The 25,830-nt window shown below is 41.6% G+C and overlaps 2 protein-coding genes across 2 annotated transcripts in view; both read left to right on the forward strand.

The window, feature by feature from the left end:
- Positions 1-24,604, forward strand: part of LOC146978017 (major histocompatibility complex class I-related protein 1-like) — a 28,191-nt gene extending 3,587 nt beyond the window's left edge. The window contains exons 2-6 of the mRNA XM_085790805.1: positions 22,328-22,606; positions 22,972-23,274; positions 23,985-24,089; positions 24,225-24,242; positions 24,336-24,604. Of these exons, the coding sequence (XP_085646931.1) occupies positions 22,438-22,606; positions 22,972-23,274; positions 23,985-24,089; positions 24,225-24,242; positions 24,336-24,343 (603 nt within the window). The 5' untranslated portion in view covers positions 22,328-22,437 and the 3' untranslated portion in view covers positions 24,344-24,604. The remainder of the gene's footprint in view (positions 1-22,327; positions 22,607-22,971; positions 23,275-23,984; positions 24,090-24,224; positions 24,243-24,335) is intronic.
- LOC146978018 (major histocompatibility complex class I-related protein 1-like) lies at positions 8,582-19,707 on the forward strand. The gene is made up of 5 exons (XM_085790446.1): positions 8,582-8,588; positions 9,452-9,718; positions 10,070-10,348; positions 10,470-10,772; positions 19,595-19,707. The coding sequence occupies exons 1-5, from the start codon at positions 8,582-8,584 to the stop codon at positions 19,705-19,707; spliced, it is 969 nt and encodes a 322-aa protein (XP_085646572.1).
- Positions 24,605-25,830: the final 1,226 nt, after the last annotated feature.

A 25,830-nucleotide genomic window follows, 5' to 3' on the forward strand; every position in this document is an offset into this window, starting at 1 on the left:
AAGTAGGCTACAACTTGTTTTTCCTCTACTGCCTCTGAACACATGAACGTTACAGTGGGTTAAAGAGCTTTAACTAAACTGTCCAGACAGGAAGTTCAGTGTGTGATGATGAGTGGACTAACAACATGTTTGTGACTTTTACAGCTCCTGGTGACTCTGAACTCACTGAGAACCTGAATCCAACCTGAAGCTCTGGGATTATTTTCTGTAAACATAGTCTGAGTGACAGCTGCTTTTCTACTCTGAAGCTCTGAGAGTGTCATCTGTATATTTAGATCTGTACATAAATATGAAATAAATATATCACACATCTATAACCAATCTGTCTTTAGACTGAGGTAGAATCACCCACCTAATTAAACACACTGTCAATCAGCTTCACTGAGTTCATCACAGTTGTTTCTGTGTAAAGTTCAGTGTGATGTTTCTATACCTGCATCAACTAAAACTCTGTCTCAGACTTGGGATCTGATTGTTCAGTGGGAAAATAAAGTGGTGTTTCAGAATTTCCACATCTAAATGTAAATTAATGATATCTGGATGTAAGAGGAAAATTCCTGTGTTGCATATTTATTTCCCTTTAGAAAACTTCAAGATTTTCGGGGCGGCGTTTAGCTTACATGGTAGAGCTGCTGCCCCATGTTAAGGCTGTAGTCCTCACTGCAGGCGGCCCCGGTTCAAATTCCGCATCAGGCAGCCCCACTGTGCTATCAATTAAAGGCATTAAAAGAAAAAAAAAAAATCTATATTTTTCTATCTATCTATCTATCTATCTATCTATCTATCTATCTATCTATCTATCTATCTATCTATCTATCTATCTATCTATCTATCTATCTATCTATCTATATATATATGTATAAAGAATCAAGAATTTAAAATTCCTTAACATATGGATGGATGTAAGGCTCACATTGAAATCAGTTTATAAATGTAAAGATGTGATAGCTATCCTTCCTTGTTTGACAGGAAGTGACTGACTCTGATTCTGATTCATGGTGCTATGATCAGGTCCATTTCAGATTTACAGTCTGTTGTGTGGGAATCAGATTAGCCTATGTCCAACTAATCTGCTGTGGATCCTTCAGGACAACTCCTCCTGCTGCTGTTGACATGGGAGAGATGTACTGAGAATCAGGAGATGCAAACTGAGGCTCCACTAGATTAAACGACGTAGAGTACAGACAGTTCCTTGTGGAGACAGACAGAAAGTCAAATTTCCTTCAACATAAAGTGCACGTGCTCTTTGCGCACGCGCGATTCACTCACTGTCGGGACAGGGAGTCGTGTGGCTCTCCTCTCTGTCCGTCAGTAGGCTACTTTAGGCGGAGCGGCTGGGGCAAGACGCTGGATTTGTCGCCAGTGGCTTTTGTTAAAATAAGTTGCCAAGAGGATTTGGAAAGTCGACAAATTTAGGGAGAAAGTCGCCAGGTTGTCCTAATGTAACCGTACAAAAGCTCAAACACTTCAACCTAAGGACATCGATGTTAGAAAAAACAAAACAAAATGAAGACATTACTTTTGTTTCTTCTTCTCTGTCACAGTTCATCAACAGGTAGGATCACATTTAATATTTATTCAACTCTTCACTTTACTTAATGTGGGTTTTACTCCTGTGTCACTGCTGCATGATTTGGTTTCACCTTTAGCCTATCTCAACTAGATTTTCAACTGAATCTGACTGAATGTATCACATTAAAGCAGAAGTAAGCGATCCGGTCGTTTTGGCTAATGCTGCGTTCCAGGCAGGCTTTTGAAATCGTAAATTACAGCTTCAAGTCACAACTTACGACTTTGTAGCGTTCCAGGCAACCCACTCGTGTTTTTCCGACCTGTTTTACCTGTGAAAGTCACTATAACGGCCACTCGTAACTTCAGACCCGTGAACTCGTACCAGACCGAACTGGTACGACTTCACAGGTCAGAAAAACACGAGTTACGGGCTGCCTTGAACGCACCATAACAGTCCTCGTCCCTATGTCACCACAACTATATAAATGATAATATTCTGAAATTAGTATTATTCGCGGATGATACAAATATAAACTGTTCTGGTGGTGACTTGAGCCAACTCGTGGAAACAGTAAATCAGGAAATGGCCAAGCTTCATGTGTGGTTTAATATAAACAAATGGTAGCACTACATAATACGGCCCGCGACTTACAGCGTACCTACCGCTCTCTTGCTGCGTAGGTTGCCGCTTATTTCACACAAGTACTGAGTAACTGCAGCTCACTTTCCCCCGTGCATTTACAGTGTAACTAGGCTGCGTCTTAGCGCGTAATTTACATCCTGCTTCACACCAACTTCCACAGAAGTACAGGGTAACTCTCGCTGTTTTACAGTTTAACTAGGCTGCGTCTTGGCACGTAACTCCTGTCATACTTTACACCAAGTTACACAGTAACTCTCGCTCACTCCGCCACTAATTACCCCGCATTTTACAGTATAACTAGGTTGTGTCTTAGAGCGTAACTCCCGTACAATTACAGTGTAACTCCTGCCAGGTACATTAGAAATTAAATAGTCTACTGTACAATATGAGCACAGTTGCAATCCATGTTTTCCAGAAGTGTCAGCAGCGACATTTCACCTCTATTTCAGAGATTTATTATTCATTATTTAATTGTATGGTTTGGAATAGGTGAGAAATGGGTATAGAGTGTGGACATTTTCCAATACAGTAACAGGCTGGCTGGTAGTAAACTTACCTCTCTAAAATGGACATCTATGAAAGTCTAGTTCTGTCATCCAAGGGCAAAACACAAACTATACAGTAATACATCCACAATAATGAGTCATTCGGAGAGTTCGAAAATGTTTTTATTATTTATTAACCAGAAAACACATGACACATCCACATCCATGATCATTCATAAACTTTAAGTACAGTAAGTAAGTAGTAAGTAGTACTGTAAGTGAGCACTGTTACCCCTCCTTAGTCTGCACCTACACAATAGTTGTCATGCACCTACACTGTAGGCTACTTGTCTTAGAGTTACCCAGTAACTAGAGGGTAACGGGCTGTATTATAAAGTAATGGCTGTTACTCCCTCCTTAGTCTGCACCTACACAGTAGCTGTCATCCACCTACACTGTACTTGTCTTAGAGTTACCCAGTAACTAGAGGGTAACGGGCTGTATTATGAAGTAATGGCTGTTACTCCCTCCTTAGTCTGCACCTACACAGTAGCTGTCATCCACCTACACTGTACTTGTCTTAGAGTTACCCAGTAACTAGAGGGTAACGGGCTGTATTATAAAGTAATGGCTGTTACTCCCTCCTTAGTCTGCACCTACACAGTAGCTGTCATCCACCTACACTGTACTTGTCTTAGAGTTACCCAGTAACTAGAGGGTAACGGGCTGTATTATAAAGTAATGGCTGTTACTCCCTCCTTAGTCTGCACCTACACAATAGTTGTCATGCACCTACACTGTACTTGTCTTAGAGTTACCCAGTAACTAGAGGGTAACGGGCTGTATTATAAAGTAATGGCTGTTACTCCCTCCTTAGTCTGCACCTACACAGTAGCTGTCATGCACCTACACTGTACTTGTCTTAGAGTTACCCAGTAACTAGAGGGTAACGGGCTGTATTATAAAGTATTCTTTGTTATTCCCTCCTTAGTGTGCAAATACACTGTAATTGTCCTGCAACTACAATGTAGTTGTCCTAGAGTTACCCAGTACCTTCTACTACAGCTGTAACTACTGCCTAAGTAGAACCAGTAAGTTAGAACACAGTTTGTTTCACGAGATAACATCATCTGAAAGTACAGTAATACAAAGACAAAACTAACTGAAGTGCCCCTGACATCATAAAATAACAGATTTCTACTGGCTTTTGTTATTTACATTAAAGTTCAGTTTTGTTCATTCTGTTATAAACTGTTTCATTTAGTTTTGATCCATCTCTCTGGTCCTTCTAGGTCTAAAATAGTCAGTCAAGTCAGTTTCATTTGACAAAATGTACTTTCTAAGTTAGAAGAGTCAAGTTGAAAAGATCGTTGTGATACTACTATCACACCGGAGTGTGACACTCAGTAATGGAGAATGGATGGGCTCCTCCATAAAAGGTGATCTTGATCTTGATCCAGCTCCTTGGGTCAAGGCAGAGATCAGGGTCATGGGTGGCGTGCCATCTCCCTCGTCAGGTACCATTTTCATGGCATCTCAAAAACCTCACCTGTGTAGAAACATAATTATATGTTGTATCATCAACTTCATCACATAAATGCATCACTGTAAAACAAAGTGAGAAAATTAATAACTTTGAACGGTACAGTTTTTCTCATCATGGAATACTTAATCCCGGTTTTACCTTTCACATCATGAATCATTAGCCTTTTAAACCATAACTTGTGATTTTTAAGCATATTAATCAATTACAAATTATACATATTTTTTTCTTTAACTATTGAGTAAATATTTTAACCATTTAAAAATCTTCAATTTTACAAAATCAATGCTATTACCATACTGTTTCACAACTGTAGGCTGCACCAGTACATTAACTGTTAATGTTACTCTTGACTGTATTCATCATAACATTCATGACCAACAGTAGGCTAACGTTAGCTAATGGAGCTAATGTGGACAGTACTAACACAAATACAGTTCCCGGTTAGCCTGGTGCAGGGGAAAACACACACTATTATCTTTAGCACAAGCTAACATTGCTAGCTGCGTTAGCATAGCTACTTAACTCACCAAGAGGTTGATAACGCGGTCAAACTGCCGTCGCACAGGTCCTCGGTTCATCCCTCACGTCTCCCGGGGTGTTTGCTCTGTGTTTATATCAACATATCACATCGTAGACATTGCATAATTTCCCTCATTTCTCCACTTCGTCTCCTCCTGTCGTCCCTGGCTGTGTCAACAAGCTCCGTCCTCGCTGTGAGGTGGGACTTTCTACCTTCTCAACAGGCAACCAATGGCAAGTGAGCTGCTTCTGGTCTGACCAATGACAGATGGTCAAAGGTGAGAGACTGTGATTGACAACTTATTTCATCCTATTTGATTCTAACCTGTCTAACTACGCTGCTCATCATTGATCACATAAGTTGTCAATCACAGTCTCTCACCTTTGACCATCTGTCATTGGTCAGACCAGAAGCTGCTCACTTGTCATTGGTTGCCTGTTGAGAAGGTAGAAAGTCCCACCTCACAGCGAGGACGGACTGGAGCTTGTTGACACAGCCAGGGACGACAGGAGGAGACGAAGTGGAGAAATGAGGGAAATTATGCAATGTCTACGATGCGATATGTTGATTTAAACACAGAGCAAACACCCCGGGAGACGAGAGGGATGAACCGAGGACCTGTGCGACGGCAGTGTGACCGCGTTATCAACCTCTTGGTGAGTTAAGTAGCTATGCTAACGCAGCTAGCAATGTTAGCTTGTGCTAAAGATAATAGTGTGTGTTTTCCCCTGAACCACGCTAACCGGGAACTGTATTTGTGTTAGTACTGTCCACATTAGCTCCATTAGCTAACGTTACTGTTGGTAATGACTGGTATGATGAATACAGTCAAGAGTAACAATACTGGTGCAGCCTACAGTTGTGAAACAGTATGGTCATAGCATTGATTTTGTAAAATTGAAGATTTTTAAATGGTTAAAATATTTACTCAATAGTTAAAGAAAAAAATATGTATAATTTGTAATTGATTAATATGCTTAAAAATCACAAGTTATGGTTTAAAAGGCTAATGATTTATGATGTGAAAGGTAAAACCGGGATTAAGTATTCCATGATGAGAAAAACTGTACCGTTCAAAGTTACTAATTTTCTCACTTTGTTTTACAGTGATGCATTTATGTGATGAAGTTGATGATACAATATATAATTATGTTTCTACACAGGTGAGGTTTTTGAGATGCCATGAAAATGGTACCTGACGAGGGAGATGGCACGCCACCCATGACCCTGATCTCTGCCTTGACCCAAGGAGCTGGATCAAGATCAAGATCACCTTTTATGGAGGAGCCCATCCATTCTCCATTACTGAGTGTCACACTCCGGTGTGATAGTAGTATCACAACAATCTTTTCAACTTGACTCTTCTAACTTAGAAAGTACATTTTGTCAAATGAAACTGACTTGACTGACTATTTTAGACCTAGAAGGACCAGACAGATGGATCAAAACTAAATGAAACAGTTTATAACAGAAGGAACAAAACTGAACTTTAATGTAAATAACAAAAGCCAGTAGAAATCTGTTATTTTATGATGTCAGGGACACTTCAGTTAGTTTTGTCTTTGTATTACTGTACTTTCAGATGATGTTATCTCGTGAAACAAACTGTGTTCTAACTTACTGGTTCTACTTAGACAGTAGTTACAGCTGTAGTAGAAGGTACTGGGTAACTCCAGGACAACTACAGTGTAGTTGCAGGACAATTACAGTGTATTTGCAGTCTAAGGAGGGAATAACAAAGAATACTTTATAATACAGCCCGTTACCCTCTACTTACTGGGTAACTCTAAGACAAGTACAGTGTAGGTGCATGACAGCTACTGTATAGGTGCAGACTAAGGAGGGAGTAACAGCCATTACTTTATAATACAGCCCGTTACCCTCTACTTACTGGGTAACTCTAAGACAAGTAGTGTGTAGGTGCATGACAGCTACTGTATAGGTGCAGCGTAAGGAGGGAGTAACAGCCATTACGTTATAATACAGCCCGTTACCCTCTAGTTACTGGGTAACTCTAAGACAAGTAGTGTGTAGGTGCATGACAGCTACTGTATAGGTGCAGCGTAAGGAGGGAGTAACAGCCATTACGTTATAATACAGCCCGTTACCCTCTACTTACTGGGTAACTCTAAGACAAGTAGTGTGTAGGTGCATGACAGCTACTGTATAGGTGCAGCATAAGGAGGGAGTAACAGCCATTACTTTATAATACAGCCCGTTACCCTCTACTTACTGGGTAACTCTAAGACAAGTAGTGTGTAGGTGCATGACAGCTACTGTATAGGTGCAGACTAAGGAGGGAGTAACAGCCATTACTTTATAATACAGCCCGTTACCCTCTACTTACTGGGTAACTCTAAGACAAGTAGTGTGTAGGTGCATGACAGCTACTGTATAGGTGCAGACTAAGGAGGGAGTAACAGCCATTACTTTATAATACAGCCCGTTACCCTCTACTTACTGGGTAACTCTAAGACAAGTAGTGTGTAGGTGCATGACAGCTACTGTGTAGGTGCAGACTAAGGAGGGGTAACAGTGCTCACTTACAGTAGGGTACTTACTGTACTTAAAGTTTATGAATGATCATGGATGTGGATGTGTCATGTGTTTTCTGGTTAATAAATAATAAAAACATTTTCTAACTCTCCGAATGACTCATTATTGTGGATGTATTACTGTATAGTTTGTGTTTTGCCCTTGGATGACAGAAATAGACTTTCATAGATGTGCATTTTAGAGAGGTAAGTTTGCTACCAGCCAGCCTGTTACTGTATTGGAAAATGTCCACACTCTATACCCATTTCTCACCTATTCCAAACCATACAATTAAATAATGAATAATAAATCTCTGAAATAGAGGTGAAATGTCGCTGCTGACACTTTTGGAAAACATGGATTGCAACTGCTCATATTGTACAGTAGACTATTTAATTTCTAATGTACCTGGCAGGAGTTACACTGTAAGTCCGGGGAAAGTAGGACGTAATTGTACGGGAGTTACGCTCTAAGACACAGCCTAGTTATACTGTAAAATGCGGGGTAATTAGTGGCGGAGTGAGCGAGAGTTACTGTGTAATTTGGTGTAAAGTATGACAGGAGTTACGTGCCAAGACGCAGCCTAGTTAAACTGTAAAACAGCGAGAGTTACCCTGTACTTCTGTGGAAGTTGGTGTGAAGCAGGATGTAAGTTACGCGCTAAGACGCAGCCTAGTTACACTGTAAATGCACGGGGGAAACGGGGGAAAGTGAGCTGCAGTTACTCAGTACTTGTGTGAAATAAGCGGCAACCTACGCGGCAAGAGAGCGGTAGGTACGCTGTAAGTCGCGGGCCGTATTATGTAGTGCTACCAAACATTTTACTGACCCCAGCTGAGACGCTGAGGAGCCCCCCCCCTCTCAAAAACAAAAACTCTTCGGATCTGAACGATTCACACAAGTCACCTAATTGGTCATGAAAAAAGCGAGTTTCGCTTTTCGGCGCGCTGTTTGCATCCCTGATATTTAGATCTGTACATAAATGTGAAATAAATATATCACACATCTATAACCAATCCGTCTTTAGACTGAGGTAGAATCACCCACCTAATTAAACACACTGTCAATCAGCTTCACTGAGTTCATCACAGTTGTTTCTGTGTAAAGTTCAGTGTGATGTTTCTATACCTGCATCGACTAAAACTCTGTCTCAGACTTGGGATCTGATTGTTCAGTAGGAAAATAAAGTGGTGTTTCAGAATTTCCACATCTAAATGTAAATTAATGATATCTGGATGTAAGAGGAAAATTCCTGTGTTGCATATTTATTTCCCTGTAGAAAGCATCAAGATTTTTTAATTCCTGAGGATATGGATGGATGAAAGACTCACATTATAGTCATGGATGGTCATATCCTTCCTTGTTTGACAGGAAGTGACTGACTCTGATTCTGATTTATGTTGCAATGATCAGGTCCATTTCAGACTTATAGCTACAGTCTGTCGGGTGTGAATCAGATGAGTCCCAACTAATCTGCTGTGGATCATTCAGGACAACTCCTCCTCCTGCATTATTTGTGAAATGAGAGAGAATCAGGAGATGCAAACTAGGGCTCCACTTCTGGATTAAATGAAGTAAAGTACAGTTCCTTGTGGAGAAATCTAGGGAGTTTATAGATAAAGACAGAAGTTTTCATTAACACATGTGTGTGTGTACTCTTTGCGCAAGCGCGATTCACTCGCAGTCGGGACACGGAGTGAAGTGGGTCTTCTCTCTGTCCGTCTGTCAGGCGGGGGGGCTCACGGCAGCTCCCGGTGCTCGTTGAGGACAGTAGGTTACGGTAGGCTACGTGCTCTCACGTCAGAGTCTAAGAAACACCAGAAAGTTGCTATATTTGTCGCTAGTGGGGTTTGACAAAATAAGTTGCCAAGAAGAGGATTTGGAAAGTCGGGAGATTTCGGGAGAAAGTCGCCAGTTTGGCAAAACAAAACGGAAGTAACCATGTACTGAGCTCAATCACTTCAACCTGAGGACACAGCAATGTTTAAAAATAAAATAAAATAAAATGAGGACGTTACTGTTTCTTCTTCTTCTCTGCCACAGTTCTTCAGCAGGTAAATATTTATTCAACTCTTAACTTCACTTTCTGCTCAGCATGATTCGGTTTCACTTTTATCTCAACTGGATTCTCAGCTGAATCTGACTGAATAAATCACATTTATGAGGAGTGAAGGTTTATATTTATCATAAAAACCTTGTCTGTTCTACAGTGAAACACAGCCTGAAGTTTTTCTCTACTCTGTCTTCTGGAGACACAAACCTCCCTGAGTTTGTGGCTGTTGCATTAATTGATGACATTGAGGCAGGATACTGTGACAGCAACACAAACACACTGGAACTAAAACAGACCTGGTCGAGAAAAGCATTTGATGAGAACCCTGATCATCTGCAGTGGTACAACATAGAGTGTTTTGAGTTTCTGCCTCTTTTAAGATCCAGGATTCACCAGGTCAAGCAGCATTTTAACCACAGTGGAGGTAGGTACAGTCTGAACTATGTTATATTTAATGTTGTTTTGCTGCTGAACAATGATAACCAACTGATTCAGTGTCAGTGACTCTTCAAAGTGAACCTACAAGTGTGTTTCATCACTTCATAAATAAACTATGTCACAGAGAGGCTGAGGTCCGGCCTAACAATAGGCTTTATAAACCATAACCAACCATAATATAAATCACAAAATTCAGTCCTCTGATTGTTCTCCTACAGATATAAATTACTAATTAAATGTTTTTAAATCCTGAGCAGCAGAGGACTGTGAGAAAGGTCTAAAACTGATCATCTGACCAGAGGAGACATCATTTGTCCTTTTACTGTCTCTGTCTCAGGTGTTCACATCTTACAAAGGATGAATGGATGTGAATGGGACAATGAGACTGGAGAAGTTACTGGTTTTCTTCAGTATGGTTATGATGGAGAAGACTTCATATCACTGGACCTGAAGACACAGACATGGACGGCTCTGAAACCAGAGGCTGACGTCACCAAACGGAGTTGGGATGCTGAGAAAGGAAGAATAAAACAGAATGAGTACTTCCACACCCAGATTTGTCCTGAGTGGCTGAAGACGTACTTGAACTATGGGAAGAACTTTCTGCTGAGAACAGGTAGAGTCACATGACCTGATGTACTGTAGTTTGATGATCACAACAATATTGATATCGACCAATCAGACTGAATCACCACTATTATCACTCCTCCTCTCTCTCTCTCTCTCTCTCTCTCCAGTCCCCCCCTCAGTGTGTCTCCTCCAGAAGACTCCCTCCTCTCCAGTCAGCTGCCACGCTACAGGTTTCTACCCTCACAGAGCCCTGATGTTCTGGACCAAAGATGGAGAGGAGCTTCATGAGGACGTGGACCAAGGAGAGATCCTCCCCAACCATGATGGATCCTTCCAGATGAGTGTTGACCTGGACGTCTCATCAGTCAAAGCTGAAGACTGGAGGAGGTACGACTGTGTGTTTCAGCTCTCTGGAGTGAAGGACGACATCGTCACCAAACTGGACAAAGCTCACATCAGGACCAACATGGGTAAGAGAGACATCAGCTGTTGAGCTTGTCGTGGAAATTTTCTGTTGCTGTTGCTGGTGAAAAATGAAATAGAGACTTGGCCGCCATCATGATTTTATTTCCTTGCAAGGAAAGGTCCATTCGACCCTAGTGGGTGATGTTGATGAAAAGACCAAGACAATGGGGCGACCGAAACACTTAGGCTGTCTTTACACTGCAGGCCTTGATGCCCAATTCTGATTTGTTGCCTATATCTGATTTTTTTGACTTTCTATTTACATGTTCTACCAGAAGTGACCCATATCTGATAATCTGCATTTACACCTGCTGTGCTTGCATGAAACAACACGCTGGAAATAAACTAGTGATTTTTTTTTTGATTATGATTCCATAATATTTTTAAACGAAGGTGAGTCTGGTGTTCAGAGTTTATATCCAACATGTCACTTACGAAGTGAACGTCTGTCCTTACAAAATAAAGTTAGTGAAGTGGCTGCGTGGAGCGGAGCTGCTGTGAGATGAGCAGCTGACGGTGACACTTGTGCCACCGTTCGATCCTCCGTCGCTCACGTAGTGAGGACGGGACAGCCTCTTGGACACATTTGTGTACTACATTGTTTGTTTTTCCTCTCTTGATTTCTTATCGGCTCGGTTCAGTTTTTGCCGGTAGGAAAACGTGAAATCTGGTGTTTATCTTGCGCGCTCTCTTTTTTCACACTCCCTGAATGTTACTGTAGGCCTATATGAAAACAAGAATTAGTGAGGGGGGAAAAAACAGATGCGCGAACACCACGAAAATGAAACTACAGCTGGCCACGGTAGTCCAGGTCAGCCCCATGTGTCAATCACAGGCTAGAGGTTCAGCGAGACGCGTGAGCACGTTAATTAATATTTTTTCAAAGGAGGTTAAATCGAAAGCAACTGGACTTAGTTATTTGTCTAGGAAGACGTTTCACCTCTCATCCAAGAGGCTTCATCAGTTCATGTACGCATCTGACCAGGCTGGGACTGGTCCAACTATCTGGTGTGGAGACTCACTATTTAACCTCTTGTGTGGGCGTTCACAAGGGTGATGATGTCACTGGTTCCCATTTGTGCTCCAAGTGCCAACGACAGTCGTTTAAATGACTGCCTTTGATGGAAGGTTGGTTTCGACTTCGTTAGTGCCCTATTGTGTTATAACGACAGTCGTTGGAGCCACTTGCCACTTGTGAACAGTGCTTGTTCTTTGAGGCTAGATTGTTGAATCTCCTGGGAAGGGATGAAAGGGCAGCATTGTAAATTGGAGATAGGTGGTGTCTCAGGCCACCTCCCCTGTTGAGGGATGGTTTCTCTACTTTTACAAAAATAGCTTCTTTGACTCCTCTTTCAAACCATCTGTCCTCTCTGTCTAGGATTTGGACATTGCTGTCCTCAAAGGAGTGGGCTTTCTCCTTGAGATGTAAATGGACAGCAGAGTCCAGTCCTGAGGAGTTTGCTCTCCTGTGTTGGGCCATGCGTTTATGCAGTGGTTGTTTTGTTTCTCCAATGTAGAGGTCTTTGCATTCCTCGTTGCATTGGACTGCATACACCAGATTGCTTTTGTGGGTGTGTGGTGTTCTGTCCTTGGGATGTACCAATCTCTGTCTGAGTGTGTTGCTGGGTTTGAAATACACAGGGATACGGTGTTTGTTAAAGATCCTCCTGAGTTTTTCTGATACTCCAGACACACATGGAATGACTATGTTGTTTCTCTTGTTTTGTCTTTCTTTCTCAACCACTTTGCTGGTTTTCTTTCTGGAAGCAGCTGCAGTTTTCACAAAGGTCCAGCTAGGGTAACCACAAGTTGTGAGGGCGCCTCTCAGGTGCTTGTGTTCTGCCCCTTGGGCCTGTGAGCTGGTGGGCACGTTATCAGCTCTGTGTTGTAAAGTTCTGATAACCCCAAGCTTATGTTCCAGAGGGTGGTGAGAGTCGAAAAGTAGATATTGGTCTGTATGTGTGGGTTTTCTGTATACCCCAATGTGGAGGCTCCTGTCCTTTTTCATATGGACGTCACAATCTAAGAAAGGCAGACTATTGTCCTTGACATCCTCTCTGGTGAACTTGATGTTTTTGTCCACTGAGTTAATGTGTTCGGTAAAAGCTTGCACCTCTTTGGTTTTGATTTTAAAGCAGAAGTAAGTGATATATTTGTGTTAATATAAGTCTTAAATAGTTATATCTTCCGACAGCAATCACTTACATAGAGTGTTTGGTCTGAAACACGGGTCTGTCAGTCACTCTGCTCTGCTCTGAGCCCAGGAGAAAACATTTATCGTATCCTACAGTTTTTATCCAATGAGGAGAGAGAACGGCATGCAGGGCTGTGTGTGCAGCCAAGGGACGCCGTGAATGTGGCGACGTAGGGACGAGGACTGTTATGGTGCGTTCAAGGAAACTCGTATTTTTCCGACCGTGAAGTCGTACCAGTTCGATCTGGTACGAGTTCACCGGTCGGAAGTTACGAGTGGCCGTTATAGTGACTTTCACCGGTAAAACAGGTCGGAGAAACACGAGTGGGTTGCCTGAAACGCTACAAAGTCGTAAGTTGTGACTTGAAGCTGTAATTTACGATTTTAAAAGCCTGCCTGGAACGCAGCATTAGCGAAAACGACCGGACCACTTACTTCTGCTTTAACCCATGTGTCGTCCACATACCTGAACCAGTGGCTCGGTGTTGTTCCTTCAAAGGAGTTTAGAGCCTTTTTCTCTACCTCCTCCATGTACAGGTTTGCCACAATAGGGGATACTGGTGAGCCCATGGCACAGCCGTGTTTTTGCCTGTAAAATTTGCCGTTGAACTGGAAGTATGTGGTGTTCAGGCACAAATCCAGAAGCTGGCAAATATGTTCGGGTTTGAGTTTTGTTCGGTTTTGCAGGGAGTTGTCTTGTGTGAGTCGTTCTCTTACTGTGGCCGAAGCCTCCATAGTTGGGATACAGGTAAAAAGAGAAGTCACGTCATAGGATACCATAGTGTCATCTGGTTCCATTTTTATGTCCCGGACTTTATCCACAAAGTCTATAGAGTTTTGGATGTGGTGTGGGGTGTTTCCCACCAAAGGAGCCAAGATATTAGCAATGTGTTTGGCTATGTTGTAAGTGACCGAGTTTATGCTGCTGACAATGGGCCTGAGCGGGGACCCTTCTTTATGGATTTTGGGGAGTCCATATAGGCATGGGGTTGAGTCCTGGGGGTAAAGCCGGTAGTATTGTGTTTTGTCAATGACCCCTTCTTTTTGTAATTGTTGTAGACATTCTATCACCTTCTTTTTATAGCCACTGGTCGGGTCTCGTTTCAGAGTTTCATAAGTGTTAGAGTCGCTGAGTAGTGTAGATATCTTAGCCTGGTAGTCAGTTGTATTGAGCACAACTGTGCATCTACCCTTGTCTGCTGGGAGGATTGTAATGTTTTGGTCTTTGCTCAGAGCCGTCACTGCTTTCCTCTCCTCAAAAGTGAGGTTAGAGGGGGGGACCTTAGCCTCGGCCACCGCCGCTGACACTTTTAACCTTAGTCAGATGCGTACATGAACTGATGAAGCCTCTTGGAGAGGTGAAACGTCTTCCTAGACAAATAACTAAGTCCAGTTGCTTTCGATTTAACCTCCTTTGAAATACTATGACCTGGGCAAATGAGAATATGCACCGGCTTGTTAATTAATATTATCATTGATGACGTATGACACGCATTGCCAGGAAAGATCCGATCTGTCTGTTTAGACTGCAGATGCAGATATTCGATTTGTATCTGATTTATTTCCACATATAACGGGGGCCTGAATCTGATCTGACAATATCCGATTCAATGCGCATTTGTCCCGTTTACACATTCATGTTACAGATCCGATCTGAGCCACTTGAGAGGAAAAAAATCAGAATTGGGCCACTTGAACCATGCAGTGTAAAGACAGCCTTATACCTGAGGAAACACCCCCTCAGGTATGCCACACCCCTTTGTCTGCTGCAGGGGCCGGTCCAATACTCAGACAGTGTGTTTTCAATGCTCTTTGTCTGTTGGAAGTATTGACACCGACCCCCGAGGGTGTATTTTCACACCTGGGGCATCCTGCAGGGTTACATGTTAAGAGGTCTAGACATTAGAATACACAAATGGGTAACAAACAAAGGAGTTCTGATACCTTGGGAGGAAAGCAGGGGGTAGGGACGTCACAAGTGATTAAACCAAAGGAATATTGAAATTTACCATTACAATTCCTCCTTTTGATTATTCATTAATCACACAAGAAAAAGTCACAACTTAATCGCCATTACAGTTGCTAGAAAAAGAAAAAAGTTGAAAAAATAAGAAATTATAGTCAGGAAAAACAGGTATCAGTTACAATAAAACGATTAGGGTAAAGAAAACTTAAAATTATGTCAATTCTAAACATGTTCTAAACAAGTTGTTCTACATTGAGGGGTAGGGTGGTCTGTAATAGAAGGTTATCTAAAATGTGGTTCTCAAATGTAAAGATTTAAAATTCGTACTGACAAAACAAGTGATTACCAAAACAAGCACAAATTCAAAATGTTAGACAGCCTACTGAAACTTGACTTTCTGTCAATCTTCCAAATGAATTTGTGGTGTCTATGTTATGTAATCGATTGTAATATTTTCACGCGTCATATGTTGTTTCATGTCAAGTTACATCGTTAACTTGAATAAACGTGTAATATTCAGTCCCATTGATGATAGTGAGGTTTCCTGATGTAGTCAGAACGTAGTTATGTGTAACACGATTCTGTAACATCTTGAACTTTATTGCAGTCATTGCTTGTGAAAGCAGGGGTATGTCTTCTGTAGAGTTCTCAAGATTCTCAATTGTCTATGTGGCTCTGTAGTTTGGTGTCTGAGGGCACCAACAAATCTTGTCCACGTGTTCTTCAGAAAGAAGTGGAGAAGTGAAAATGGGAGTGGAAAGGGGCAAGGAGAGTTGTTGTTGTTTCCTCCACCGAACAAATGTTTTTTGTTTTTTTTAAGGTAGGAGCATGGAACAGTGTCTGGCCATGGTTCAGTTTCTTATTTGTGGTGGGTTTGGGTAGGCAGAATGTTCATGGATGGAGTTGAAGTATGGCAAGGGTAGGAGTCCTTTTGCACACACGACAGTGGAATTCTGGCTGTTGAGGGCTATGGTGTGTGTAGTAAAATTTTGATGTAATCCTCTTGGGTTTATTCCTTGGGCATCCTATTTATGGCCACACTGTTCTTCTGTGGTGGTCGTTTCTGACCTAAAATAAGTCTGTCATCTTCTCATCGACCGTTGGTTCTGTACTGCTCCTCAGCTGTGCTGGATGGAGTCTATCATCTTCTTCTGGGCCATCAGGCCTGCGTTGCTCCTCAGCACTTCTGGCAGTTTTTAGGTGTGATGGAGAAGGACCTATGCGTCTGGATGGTCCTTGTTGATTCCATGGAGTTCCTCTTTGTGTTGCTCTGGTTCACAGCTGGTTCCTTTGTTGGCTCCTTCCTGCAGTGACCATCTTCACAGCTGGAAATCATGGAGTGGTGTGGACGCTGGTCGTGAAAAGGCTGATTTTCACTTGCTGCATCTGTTGTATAAAACAAAACATACACATCCAATATCCCCCCTTTTGACACATGGTTTTACCCATGTGTCACATTAGCAAAGTGGGAGTAAAATAGTAAGAGGAGAGTGACAGATCTATCCAAAAGAAAGAACCAAATCAGGTTAGATAGTTAGTTTGTTAGTTTGTTAATGGTTATTCTTGTCGGTCCAGTCAGGAGTCAACCTGTTGGAAAATAGCAATTCAGTTATGTTCTTTTCCATCATCTGGTGGGGGAAAAAGAGTGATAGGGTTTAAAATATTGTATCTTATGACAGTAATGTTGGACATTTCTAAAACATAGTGTCGAATTTTAGTCATTGTGCTGTGGAGAGGTGAACAAAGGTGTGCCAACTGGGGAGTCTTTGCAGGGAACAATTACTCCTACTGCTTTAAAAGACTCAAAGACTGGCATTATGTAAATCGATAGCTAATTGATTTTGGAGTGATCACAATAGGTTCATATTTGATGAGGCCAAACATCACAGTGACTGACAACCCACAGTGTCTTAGGGACCTCCTGTAGGGCTGAAATAGTTTTAACTTGTTTCAGACAAAAACAAACATACAAACAAACACACAAACAAACACACAAACAAACAAACAAACAAACATACAAACAAACAAACAAACCTAAAAAGTGTTTTAGGTACCAGCTGGATTTTCTTTGAGTGTGCACAACAGATGTTAAACTCTTAAGAATAGCTCTAGATTGATCAGATGTTTTCTTGCCAATTGGCTGCGCGCTTACATTGTTTTTCTTAAATGGGTCCCAATCTTCCCTCTAATTATAAGTGTAAATGTGTAGAACCAAATGGTTTGTGGTGTACATGTCAAAATTGAATTGGTGTGAGAGAGAATGATTAAGCACATCTGTGTTGTCCGGTTGATGTGTGCTCCAGTATCAACTCTCTTTCCCAACCAACCTTTTTCAAATGTCTCATCAGGTCCTGGTGACACAAGAGGTTCAATGCAGTTCCTCTGGTGTCAAAACTGTTTTTTCTGGCTTCTGTAACAAGCTTGGAAAAGGCCGTTAAGGGTTGCAATTTCCATTGATATGCATACTGCAGGTCTAGGGTGTGGTGAACAAATTAGTGTGAAAAACATTTGGCTCCAAATTAGATCAGTTTGTTTTGCTACATCTGGGGTTGAGACCAGACAAAGGCCTAATTTGCACATCAAGTATCTGCCCATCAGGTTAATGGGGCATTTGGTCCATCTGCACATTTAAGTGGGATGGTAATGGTATCTGTAACTATTTTGACCTGATGAACACAACACATAATTTTTTCTCAGTTCTTTCATAACTAGTGTCAGTGTTCAAACACAATTTGTAGCGATGTGTATAATCTATACACTCCATGGGTGTGTGAATGTGGTGCAGTACCTTTCTCAGGTTTCACAGATTGGTTAAGCTTGTCAGCAAGGATCCATTTCCCTTCGACAAACCCCCGATCATCCTCCGTCTTTGTTTGCTTCAGTTGATGATGTTCTTGTGAGAAAGTTTTCATACCCAATGTCCATGTCCCCAGTTTTTCTGTGTCGGCCACGTCCTCTTCTTCTGCGTTCATGACTGGGTTGTCCAGGTTCCCAGACTGTGTTGATGTCAGTAGAAGTCCTTACACAGAAAACCAAATTCTGTATCTTCTGGTTCTGACACTTCAATTGTGGGCATGTTGAAGGCTGTATCTTGATTGGGATGACACAGTCTGTGTGCAATTGTAGAAGAGGGGTCTGGAGAGTTTTGTAGTTGAACAGATGCATTAGGATGAAATTTTTTGTGTCACGTTGGAGGAGTCGGTTTCTCTTCTCTTGTTGGGTATCGTAGAGTTCTATGGTGGGCTGAGGGATGAATCGGTGGGTTGTCTTCAAGGTCAGGATCCAGGCTTCAAAGCTGCCAACTGTGGAAACAAAGAAAAGGAAATCTACGAGCTTGGTGCTGTAGTGTCAGTGTGAGTTACATTTTTCTTTCTTTTTCAAAATTTTCTCTTTTTTTTTTATTTTTTTTATTTTTTTTAAAGAAGCAATTCTTGTGTTGCTTTCGCCATCTGTAAACATTCTTTTAACATTTCATGATTTACAGACTTTTCCCTCATTTCACTTTTTGTTACCGTTCAAATTTAAAATTTTAGTTCCCACATTTCTTTTGTTCTCATAATATCCACAACCGGACTCTCCGGAGGCCCTGTCTCAACCGAGACTTTACTCCCCATACCAGTGGAGCTCGTGCACGATAAACACTCAATACAGACGTCTCTGTAAGGACCACTTCGATGTGTATATCAATATAATAAAATATTGTATAGCCCGCACAAGTGATAAAAGCGAAAACCCTTAATTTATGCTATATCAGCAATAAAAAAAGTACCCAAAGTATTTAAACTTTGACCCTGGATCACCGATTAGACACAATTGTGGATAAAATGAAAGTTAGAAATATTATGTCAAATTAAAACCCAAATTTAAAGGAAAAGAATGAAAAATGTCAATATTTCAGTGCTCACCAGATAAATTTCCCTGACTTAGTTCGCAGAATTCCAGCGGCAATGATCCAGGACGACAGTGGCAGCCCTCCCCTCTTTTTGAGGTTTGGAGGCTGGAAAACTTTTCTCTTTCCAGGCTGGCCCGTCGCTGCCAGCCGTCCATCCCAGACGATTGCACGAGGAATCCCGGACCGAGCCCCCAAATTGTCGTGGAAATTTTCTGTTGCTGTTGCTGGTGAAAAATGAAATAGAGACTTGGCCGGCCATCATGATTTTATTTCCTTGCAAGGAAAGGTCCATTCGACCCGAGTGGGTGATGTTGATGAAAAGACCAAGACAATGGGGCGACCGAAACACTTATACCTGAGGAAACACCCCCTCAGGTATGCCACACCCCTTTGTCTGCTGCAGGGGCCGGTCCAATACTCAGACAGTGTGTTTTCAATGCTCTTTGTCTGTTGGAAGTATTGACACCGACCCCCGAGGGTGTATTTTCACACCTGGGGCATCCTGCAGGGTTACATGTTAAGAGGTCTAGACATTAGAATACACAAATGGGTAACAAACAAAGGAGTTCTGATACCTTGGGAGGAAAGCAGGGGGTAGGGACGTCACAAGTGATTAAACCAAAGGAATATTGAAATTTACCATTACAAGCTCTAGCACTATCACTCTAGAAGAGACCGTCTTTAGGGGAAAGTCACATGAGGATCCAATAAGATAGTGAACAAATAGTTTCCTTTATCGGTGCCAGTATCTAATTCATTTATGTTTGTTCACCAGAGAAGCCCAGTAACTTGTCCGTCATCATCATCCCTGCAGTGGTTGTTGTCCTCACTCTTGTCTTCGTCTTCGGTGGATTCATCATTTACAAGAAAGGTGAAAGAGATACTTGATCTAATGATTGTTACAGTTGATGCTTTTATCTATTAGTTGCATCAGTTCTCTGCTCTGCATCGCTCCTTCAGTCATATTCAACTGTAACTGAAATGTTTCCTCTGCTTTTAGCCAAGCAGCGAACACCTCCAGCTCGTGAGTAAAACTTATTTAATTTTAAATGATCAAAGAATCTTAACTCCATGAATCACTGTGAACACTTTTCTCTCATTTTTCATCTCCATGTTAACAAAAGTTAAACTTTTATCTCTTTGCTGCAGCAGAAGTTTCATTCAGTTTTCAACTTTCTGCTTAGAACAGGATGAGAACGTAAACTTATACCAACAGAACATTTTTATGATTACATGATGTTTCTCACATGTGTCCACTTGCCCAATGTGTATATTAATAACACGTCTATATTATCTTAATAGACCATGTGATCAGCTCTATGAACACCATCAGCCTGAGAACAGGAAGCTGAAGAAGATTCATTATTCAGTTTGAGTTGTAGTTTATTATTTGAGCCAAACGCTCTCGGCTTCCTCAGTAAAACTTCCTGTGGTTGTGTTTGATCTGCTGTGATTAAAAGTGGAGGAGGGACTGAGAGTGTGTTCACTCTGCTCTTCCAGCTCCTGTCAACAGCTCTGAGCTCCATGAGAGACTGAGTCCAGAGAGCTGATGAAGACTGGGACACTTCATGTGGAACAAGTCAACCTGCATGGACTCTTCACGTGAATGTTTAACCTTTGGGAGTGTACTTGTAGACTGACAGTGTTCGTACTTCTTTACACCGTTAGTCCCATTCACATACATTCATACAGGTCTAGAACCTACATGCCAACAACTGTTGGATGGCATTATATTGTATTACACATTTTCTCCGTTTCCCACATTATAATAAGCCGTTTTTCGTACGCAACTTTCTTACAACAAAAAAGAAAATGAATAATAAAAACTGCTTAACCTGCCTCTAGTTTCAGAGACTTTTACCAGACCTTTCAGAAAAAACAAACAAAAAACAACACACAAAAACAGAATGTTTGTTATTTACTTATGTATCAGTGTGTTTCTCAACAGAGATAAAAACATCCTCAGCTTAAATTTCTTTAGTTATCAGCAGTACCCTTCAAATATCAAATGTACTGTTTTTTCTATTTTCAATAAAGTCTCTAATTTTTTAAAGGTTTGTGTCGCCATATGTTGGTAAAATGCTTCTTAATTTGCTGTGTATTTGATTTGACATGGATACCAAATAACCACTAGAATTATATTTTATTTCCATCTTATTTCAGTCACTGTCACTGAGTTTATGATTCATGTTTCTGTGTAAAGTTCAGTGTGATCTGTTTCTGTAGACATCTCTGTCTCAGCTTGCTGCTGCTTAAGTCCAAAAACATATATAGTTTCTCACATGAAGATCTTTATATAATGATAATGATGAACTTAATTTACACTCTGAAGCATTTGATCACACACTGTCTTTAAAGGCAACAGTGTCTGCAGCAGTAGTTGTACTTGAAGCAGCAGCAGCAGTATTGTCTTTATAACCATTGAACTGGGGCCAGTTAACATCAGGTTCATCAGGAGCCACAAAGCTGCTGTTCACACAGTTGGTGACTGGAACTGAACTGACTGATCACAAAGATGATATCAATGAAACGGCAGAGAGGACTCTGACCTTGATTTGTCCTCTTGGTTAATATAAGAAGGTGTGTTATCAGAGAGTCTGTAAATCATTACCGTTGAACCTGTCGCAAGACTCTATACCTGAGCACGGACACTTCAACCTCCGCTTGTGAAGACACAACAATTTTAACTAAAGAAAATGGAGAAATTACTTTTGTTTCTTCTTCTCTGTCACAGTTCATCAGCAGGTAGGATCACATTTATATTGAAATTTGTTTAAATTTATTTCACTCTTCACTTTACTTTCTACTCAGCTCTGGATTTTGCTCCTATGTCACACTGCAGCATGATTTGGTTTCACTTTTATCTCAACAGGATTTTCAACTGAATCTAACTGAATGTATCACAATTATGAGGAGTGTAATAAAAACTTTGTCTTTTCTACAGTGGAACACAACCTGAAGTTTTTCTCTACTCTGTCTTCTGGAGTCACAACCCTCCCAGAGTTTGTGGGTCTTGGATCAATTGATGACATTGAGACCGGATACTGTGACACCAACACAAACACACTGCAACCAAAACAGAACTGGATGAAAATAGCATTGGATGAGAACCCTGATCATCTGCAGTGGTACAACATAGAGTGTTTTGGGACTCTGCCTCTTTTAAGATCCAGGATTCACCAGATCAAGCAGCGTTTCAACCACAGTGGAGGTAGGTACAGTCTGTATTATGTTATATTTAATGTTGTTTTGCTGCTGAACGAACCAACTGATTCAGTGTCAGTGACTCTTCAAAGTAAAACTAGAAGTGTGTGTTTCATCACTTCATAAATAAACTATGTCACTGAGAGGCCGAGGTCTGGCTCTCACAGATGGCCTATATGTAGATTAATCACTAATTAAATGTTTTTAAATCCTGAGCAGCAGAGGACTGTGAGAAAGGTCTAAAACTGATCATCTGACAGAGGAGAAATCATCTGTCCTTTAACTGTCTCTGTCTCTGTCTCAGGTGTCCACATCTTACAGTGGGTGGATGGATGTGAATGGGACGATGAGACTGGAAAAATTAATGGTTTTAGTCAGTATGGTTATGATGGAGAAGACTTCCTGTCACTGGACATGAAGACACAGACATGGACGGCTCTGAAACCAGAGGCTGACATCATCAAACTGAGTTGGGATGCTGACAGAGGGAGAATAGAAGACTATGTGAACGCCTTAACTCAGATGTGTCCCGAGTGGCTGAAGATGTACTTGGACTATGGGAAGAACTTTCTGCTGAGAACAGGTAGAGTCACATGACCTGATGTAGTTTGATGATCACAACAATATTGATATCGACCAATCAGACTGAATCACCACTGTATCATCACTCCTCAGTCTGACATCACCTTGTTTTAAGACCTGACTTGGTCCTGACCAATCAGGAGAGACTGACCTGTTTGGTGCTCTGACATCATCTCAGTCGACTGGTGATAGTCAGTGAACAGTTAGTGTGAGTGAAGTCACGTTCACTTCTTCACTGTTAGAAGAGAGAGATGCTGTTGTTGTTATGTGGAGCTGTCAGAAGATGAATGTGTGAGTGTGAACATGTAGTGGAGACCAACGACCACCAGTCTAACTTACCTGTTGTCTCTCTCTCTCTCTCTCCAGATCTTCCCTCAGTGTCTGTCCTCCAGAAGACTCCCTCCTCTCCAGTCAGCTGCCACGCTACAGGTTTCTACCCTCACAGAGCCCTGATGTTCTGGACCAAAGATGGAGAGGAGCTTCATGAGGACGTGGACCAAGGAGAGATCCTCCCCAACCATGATGGATCCTTCCAGATGAGTGTTGACCTGGACGTCTCATCAGTCAAAGCTGAAGACTGGAGGAGGTACGACTGTGTGTTTCAGCTCTCTGGAGTGAAGGACGACATCGTCACCAAACTGGACAAAGCTCACATCAGGACCAACATGGGTAAGAGTGACATCAGCCGGTCTTCCTTTCTTCTGAGCCTTTTTTCCCGTAGGTCCCTTAGTTTTTTGCACCAAATTTTCAGACAAGTATCTTCAGATATCACTTAGACAACTTGGTTTTGTTTGTTTGTTTATTTTCACATATCAAAAGTGAAAAAAGATATAACATATAAAATCCAAGACAATGTGACGGGGAAATGCCAAAAGAAAAACCCTCCAGGGGCTTGTAGGGTGGCATTCTCCGACTACAGTTCTAAGCTACTGTGCATACTGTAGATTTGTGAGGTACAAAAACCGTTCATACACAATAAATACAAACATGGTTTAACATGATTTAACATTGTACAATGCAATACAAAAGCTTGATAAACATATGATAAAAAATATAAAGTAATCCCAGTTTAGATAGGCAGACCATGTGGAAAGTATTGACTGGTTAGCTGGAGTGACTTTAGTGCTCTCCTAAATTGTTGTAAAGATATTAAAGTAAAAAAAAAAAAAAAAATGTACAGGTAATAATTTCCATATTCTAGGCCCACGATAAAGTATAGAGAACTGTGATTGGGAGGTACAACAATAATGGGTTCTAAGGTGGCAAAAGTTACGTGTGGAATAGGTGTGAAATTGATAGTTGTATGCAAATATATAATGAAAAAATGATGGGAGGATTTGTTCAGCTGCAACAATGTGAATATTTTGTTCTGGCTCCAGTTCCTCCCTCAGAGTTTCCTGTCGGTCTGGTCAGTGGAGCTGTTGTTGTTGTGTTGCTGCTGATTCTCTGCATCTGTGGACTGATGTGGAGGAAGAAGATACAAGGTCAGCAACAATGTTGTTATCCTCCAGTGATGAAGTCAGGATGAACCTGTGACAGTCCTGTCCTTCATATTATGGGCTGTACTCTGTGAAAGTCACTTACTTTCTTTGACATCATATCTCTCATTTGTATTTCAGGGTTTCAGCTTGTTAACAGTAAGTATTCTCCCTGCTGTCTTTTCTCTCAGTGTATATAATAAGAAAGGGTTTCATCTTCACCCTTTATTTCCTGTTTGTCTTTGACTGAAGGACGGTGAGGAGGAGAAGAGGATGCTGCACCAACATCATGTAGCTGAAGCAGCTCCAGGATCAGCACTCTGGACAGTGATCAGGAGATTCTGCCATTTTGAAACTCCTCTAAAGAACTGTGACACTATGTTATGAACATTATTAATGTAAAAGATGTTGTTGCACTGTGATTGGATGATGAAGGATGAAAGAGTTACAGTGTCTAAAATTGTGATATTTTCATCAATATTCAATAAGTTTCATGACACTGAGAAAAAAAATAATAATGTAGTTATAATGTTATGATGTAGATATAATGTAGTTTTTATGTTTGACCACTAGATGGGGCAGTAGGACAGGAAACGAGCTGCAGGTGTGAGATGGGACCGTGGATGTATTATGGAATGGGGAGCAAACAGTTTCTGACAGCCCCGGCGTCAGGGGGTCAATTAGGGGGGCAGTGCCCCCCCGCCCGTGCCTCCTTGCCCCCCCATTGGCTGTCAGAGGAGCAATGAGTTTTTTTTCCTGCTGAATTTTTTTTGGGGAGCAGTCATAATTTGTTTTGTGTGTCGCATTGTATTAATTCATATTCAGTTAACTGAAATCAGTAAAATTTAAAATACAAACAAATATTTCATTATGATTTAATTCATTATGGCAGATACGTCTCGGCTTGTGTCACGTGACGCGTACGTGCTGCTGCAAGTGACGCGCGGAAGTTTGTTTACATTCACACTGCCGTCTCGGAGCGAGAGGAAACGTGTAGGCTAATTAAAAACTGATATCAATGGATATTAGGAAATTCTTTTCCGACCACCGCCACAAACTAAAACTGCCTCTGGTAGGACAGAGCAGCAACCTGAGGCACGAGCGACAGCTGAGCAGGAGAACCGTAACAGGTGTGTGAGTGTGTGTTTGTGTGTGTGTGCTCGCGTGTGTGTGTGTGTGTGTGTGTGTGTGTGTGTGTGCTCGCGTGTGTGTGTGTGTGTGTGTGTGCTTGTGCTGCGTGTGTGTGTGCGTGCGCTCGCGTGTGTGTGTGCTCGTGCTGCGTGTGTGTGTGCTCGTGCTGCGTGTGCGTGTGCTCGCGTGTGTGTGTGCTCGCGCTGCGTGTGTGCTCGTGCTGCGTGTGTATGCTGTAAAAGGTTTTATTCTATAATCATAGAAGGCTGAAAATCTCAGGACATGTCCGCTCCAATTAGCCTATTCAGCAGTATAAAGCTAAAGCATGTGTGGGTCTTATATTAATAGGCTATCTGACAGTAGCTCCAGCTATCAACATAAAGATGAAAATAGGGCAGAAGTGTGGAAGGAGACAGTGAGCTCCATGGTGAAGCAGAGGAATCAGGCCCTTGAAGGCTGGTCCAGGGCGAAAGATTTAAAAACTGAGTTTTGTTTTTGCTCTCCAGCCACAGCTCCCCAGACCAGTTTCATACACTAGCCATTCTTGCCATTACAATGATAGGAACCCCAGTCAGTAGGCTACTGAATCTGTTTGTTTTTTTTTATATGTTTTTTC

Source organism: Trachurus japonicus, chromosome 11, assembly GCF_045865225.1.
Source record: "Trachurus japonicus isolate A0001 chromosome 11, Traja_1.0".
Lineage (NCBI taxonomy): Eukaryota > Metazoa > Chordata > Actinopteri > Carangiformes > Carangidae > Trachurus > Trachurus japonicus.